This window comes from Penaeus monodon, chromosome 2 (genome assembly GCF_015228065.2).
Source record: "Penaeus monodon isolate SGIC_2016 chromosome 2, NSTDA_Pmon_1, whole genome shotgun sequence".
In the NCBI taxonomy this organism is placed as follows: Eukaryota; Metazoa; Arthropoda; class Malacostraca; order Decapoda; family Penaeidae; genus Penaeus; species Penaeus monodon.
Window position 1 is genome coordinate 50,324,204 of NC_051387.1, and position 5,000 is coordinate 50,329,203.

The following is a 5,000-nucleotide window of genomic DNA, read 5'->3' on the forward strand; positions in this document are numbered from 1 at the left end:
TTATTAATATTTTCATTATTACTTATTATTATTATTATTATCATTATCATCATCATTATCATTATTATTATTATCATTTTTTTTGTTATTAATAAAAATAATAACATTATTATTACTATTATTAATATTATTATTGTTATTGTTGTTGTTGTTATTACTATCATTAATATCATCACTATTGTTATAATTATCATTATCACCATCATTACCATCTATTACTTTTATCTAGGCCTATCCATTATCCTAACTGTCTATCTGTCTATTGATTTTTTCTTTCTTTTTTTTCTTTTTTTTTATTCCTATTGATTGTCGTTCACTTGTTCAATCTCCCGCTAGTTATCCGACTATTGTGCCTATGTATCTGTTTTATCCTTTTGCTGTCTATCCACCTATCTATCGATCGATCACTTCGCGGGGGCAGTCATTCTTCTCCGTCGCCTAGGTCATCATCATTAAGAAAATTGATCAACACCGGAGCGCACACAAGATCAACGCCATCTACCGGCAGCGACATCAATTAAGGCCTGATCGCTTCCTCTGCCGGGATGCGGGAGTCTTTTTTCGGTCTTTCTCTTCTTGATTTTTTTTTTTTTTTTTTTTTCCTTTCAGGGTCGTCTTCTTTTTTTCGGTCTTTCTCTTCTTGATTTTTTTTTTCTTTTCTTTTCTTGATTATTTTGTTCTTTTGTTTTTTGTTTTGTTTTTTATTTTTACTTTTCATTTTCTCTTTCTTTTCGTTTCAGATTTTCATGTTTATTGATTTTTTTTCTCTCTCTTGCCTTTTCCTTTTTTTTTTTTAATCTGCAGATTTTTTTTTTCGTGTTTGTTCACTATGCTATAACGATATTTTTCTGGTTTAGTTATATATTTTTTCGTCTTCATATTTTCATTAAAACATCCGTCCATCTTGTACTTCCTCTACTGTGCTTAATCATCCTTGTCTATATCTATCTATCCCTTTTTTACATTTATTAATTCACCCTCTTTTATCTATCCATATAATAATAACCCATAAAAAACATAATATATGGCCTTTTAAATCTTCTAAAACGGTATCCTCATTATTCGAGTGGATAATTAATGACAAAATGCATGTATTTTTTTTCTTTCTCTGTCTCCACCTCCTTCTTTCTTTATCTCTCCTCAACTCCACTTTCTTTCCACAAACATATTTCTCCTTTAATCGAGTATGTATTTTTTCTTAATCTATTTCACAACTAAATCGCAAATAAAGGAAGGGAAAACAAGAGAGGGACAAGACCCATTACCTAAGCCTATAGGCCTACCCCCGTGCTCTCCTCCTCCTGCCCCGTTCCCCCCTCCTCCCTTCCCCTGGGGCGTCGTTTCAGCTTTTTCTCGTGGGGGCAAGGGCGGCTAGGGCGAGCGAAGACAACGAAAATGTAGAATAAAAAAAATGCTATTCTAAGGGCATTTCTAAGCTATAAGCTCTTTGTAACCTCTTCTTCCTCCTCCTCCTCCTTCTTCTGCTCTTCCTCGTCCTTCTGCTCTTCCACGTTCTCCTCCTTCCTCCTCCTTTTTCTCCTCCTCCTTCCTCCTTTTCCACCTCCCCCTTCTCCCTCTCCTCCTGCCTCCCGTTTCCCCCCTTCTTCCCTCTTCATTCTCCTCCTCCTGCTATTCCCCTCTCTCCATCCTTATCCTACTTCCTCCTCCTCCTCCTCCTCCTCCTCCTCCTCCCTTATCCCTACCTCTCTTCTCCTTCCTCCTCTTACTTCTCCTCCTCATTGCCTCCCCTTTTACCCCTTCCTCCGCCCTGCCTACTTACCTTAACGAAGGGTTGGGGTAATTGCCCCGTCTTTCCTGTGCCTTTATGGATCTATGGGTTTGAAAGCGAGTGTTACATGGGGCGGAGGAAGGGAAGGGTTGAGAAGGGAGGAAGGAGTGGAGGAGAGGGAAAGGAGAGGGAAACGAGAGGGAAAGGAGTGGAGGAGAGAAGGAGAGATGAGAGAGGAAGGAGTGGAGGAAGGAGTGGAGGAGAGGGAAAGGAGAGGGAAAGGAGTGGAGGAGAGAAGGAGAGATGAGAAGAAGGAGAGGAGGAGAGAAAGGGAGAAGAGGGAGAGGAGTTGAGGAGAGAAGGGGAGAGAAAGGAAGGAGTGGAGGGAAAGGGGAGAAAAGAGGAAGGAGTGGAGGAGAGAAGGGGAAAAAAGGTGAGGGGAATAAGGGAGGAAGGGAAAGGAGGAGAAGAAAGGGGAGAAAAGAGAGCGAAGACGGATATATAAGAGAGGAAAAACAGGATGAAGGGAAAGGAGGTGAGAATATGGGCAGTAGAAAGGAAGGAGACGAAGAGAAAGAAGGGAGGAAAATGAGGGAGAAAAGCGTAGAGAGAAAAAGTTAGTGATGGAATGAAGAGAGCGAAAGGACAGAAGAGGAAAGAAATAAGTGGGGAAGGGTGGAGGTGCGAGGATGGAGGGGGAGGAGGTGGGGAAGGAGGGGATGGTAAATTAGGCATAATGTTGCGAAATGTTTACAACTTCCCGAGTTATGAGAAGGTGCACCATGTGGCCTTTTCATCGAAGAGGTGGTTCCTTGCGCCTCTCACTCGCTACACCCCCCCCCCCCTTTTTAACCCATCATCCGACCCCCCTCCCTTAAATCTCCTCCTCCCTTAAATCTCCCCTTTACCCACACCCTTTTTTCCCCATACCCCTTACCCATGACGCAAAATCCTTCCTATCCCCCTACCTTTTTTCCTATACCTTCTTCCCTAAACCTACCCCTACCCCCTCCCTAAACCTACCCCTACCCCCTCCCCTAAATCTCCCCCTTTACCCTCCTTTCTTTCCTATACCCCTTTACCCACTGGACCAAACCCCTTTCCATGCCCCTACCTTCTTCCCAACCCTTTCTCCTTCCCCTTCCCCCTCCCCCCTCCCCATCCCCTCCCCCTCCCCCTCCCCCTGCCTACCTCTCGGTCTCCTCCCTTCCTTTGTGTCTAAGAGGAAATGTTTTTGCTTTTGTCTTTGTTCTTTGCTTCTTCGTTTTTTGAGAGAATGTCATTGTTTTGTTTTGTTTAGATGCGAATATCTGTACAGAGCAGATCTGAATTATGTGAAATGATACTAGCTATTAAGATACCTTTTGATTGTAAAACGAGGTTGTTTTTTTTGCGCTTCACAAATAATATTTGTTCTTGACGCACACACACACAGACACACACACACACACACACACACACACACACACACACACACACACACACACACACACACATATATTATATATATATATATATATATCCCATTCAGCCCTGAAAATTTTTTTACTTTAGATTTTTATGATATTATGACAGCGGATTTGTCGTGGCCTAAAAAGGCTACAAGCATATTTTTAGATGTGTATCATGAGTAGTTCTAGAGATATTGACCTTTAAATTTTGGCCCAAATTTGGTCCATCGGGGCTCTAGCATGTACGTGAAATAAAAGTTTAGACAAAAAACAGAAATCGCAATGAAACAACTGTGTAAATTCACAATATATGTATTATAACTTTCAGAAAAAAACACAAATTTGATAATTCCAGGTATATTTATTCTTATTCAACTTCATTGCAAGGCATTTTTCATTAAAACAAACATTTAAGTAACATTCATTACTTTGACTGCAGTGTACCTAAGTAAAAATGAGGACATATTCATCAGCTCTGCATATCTGCATACCATAATCTTTACTTACTGAAAAGAAACAAAACCTTTTTTTCTTTCTTAGTGAGAAAAAGTAAGTTGTATTTCAAATTTCTTCATTAACAGAAACATTTTAATTTGTAAACCTAATCATCAAATATTTCAGGGCAAATGGAAAAGAGAATAGCAATTTCTTTCATATGAAAGACAAAGAAAAACTTTGCAACTTTTGCATGAAAACTTGGTCCTCCCATTGCACCCTGGATATCGACATCTCATTCTAGAGGCATAAGGGGGTAATGCATCAGGCATATGGTATGCCCTGCTAGTATGCTTTGCAGCAATGGGAAGGGGCCTTGTTCTTTTTCTAGAAATGTCATCATGCTCCTCTGAAATCTCAGACTCACTGTTGTCATCATTTAGAACTTCTTCAGAAATAAAAGAATAAGCTATTTCCAATTTAAAATCCATACTGTCCATGGTAACAGAACTGCTTTTTTCACAATCTTTTCTGTACTCTAACCATACATTTGCGCAAGAGAGGTCCAAAAGATGCAACATTGCTCGAACAGTAAATTTTGCAGAACGTGTTGCACTTCTGTAACAGCTAATGACCTGATCAATAATATCAACGCCCCCCATCTTTGAGTCGTATAGCTCAACAACCCTAGGACGTTCCACTTCTAAGTGGCGTTTTTCTCTTTTACACCGCCTCTGACAAGTAGATACTGGCTGAATACTATGTTCATTAGATGCTAAGATGATGTTTTTTTTGTCAAACCATACAGTTATACAAAAAGCAGAATCATCTCTCACTGCACAGTCAGAGAAACCTCTGCCGGATCTCTTTAACTGATTCTCAGTCTTCAATCGACACTGTTTTGGCACAAGGTTCTTCTTCATTGTCCCTGTAGCTCCCATTCCTAATGATGAGAGAATTTCTAAGAGCTTAGGTGTAGTAAAAAACCTATCAAAGAAGAAACTAGTACCTCTACTGACTGACTTCACAAATTTTAGGACTGCAGCTTCTCCTATCTTAAGGGTACCCCAATCTCGAAGATGAAGTCCAGTTCTTTGTACATTCAAAAGCAAGTCTTCCTTACCCAGAAAAAACTCAAAATCTAGGACTTGGCCATCACTACTAGCTGAAACAAAGATCTTTAGGCCATGTGGGTTTGGTTTCCGAGGTGTAAATTGCTTAAGGTGTGTTCTGCCTGTAAATGGAATGATCATTTCATCAACTGAGACATATTGAGGTCTGTCTAACTCCAAACAGCGTGAACGAACACAATCTATGAGTGGTCTTATCTTATGAAATCTGTCTGATTTCCTCTGTGCTGCATTCAACAGACTCTCATCAAAGAC

The 5,000-nt window shown here is 40.1% G+C and overlaps 1 protein-coding gene across 1 annotated transcript in view; it reads right to left on the reverse strand.

Moving 5' to 3' along the window:
• Positions 1 to 3,521: 3,521 nt before the first annotated feature.
• Positions 3,522 to 5,000, reverse strand: part of LOC119583540 (piggyBac transposable element-derived protein 3-like) — a 2,900-nt gene continuing 1,421 nt past the window's right edge. The window contains exon 2 of the mRNA XM_037932075.1: positions 3,522 to 5,000. This exon is cut by the window's right edge and continues 617 nt beyond it. Within this exon, the coding sequence (XP_037788003.1) occupies positions 3,798 to 5,000 (1,203 nt within the window). The 3' untranslated portion in view covers positions 3,522 to 3,797.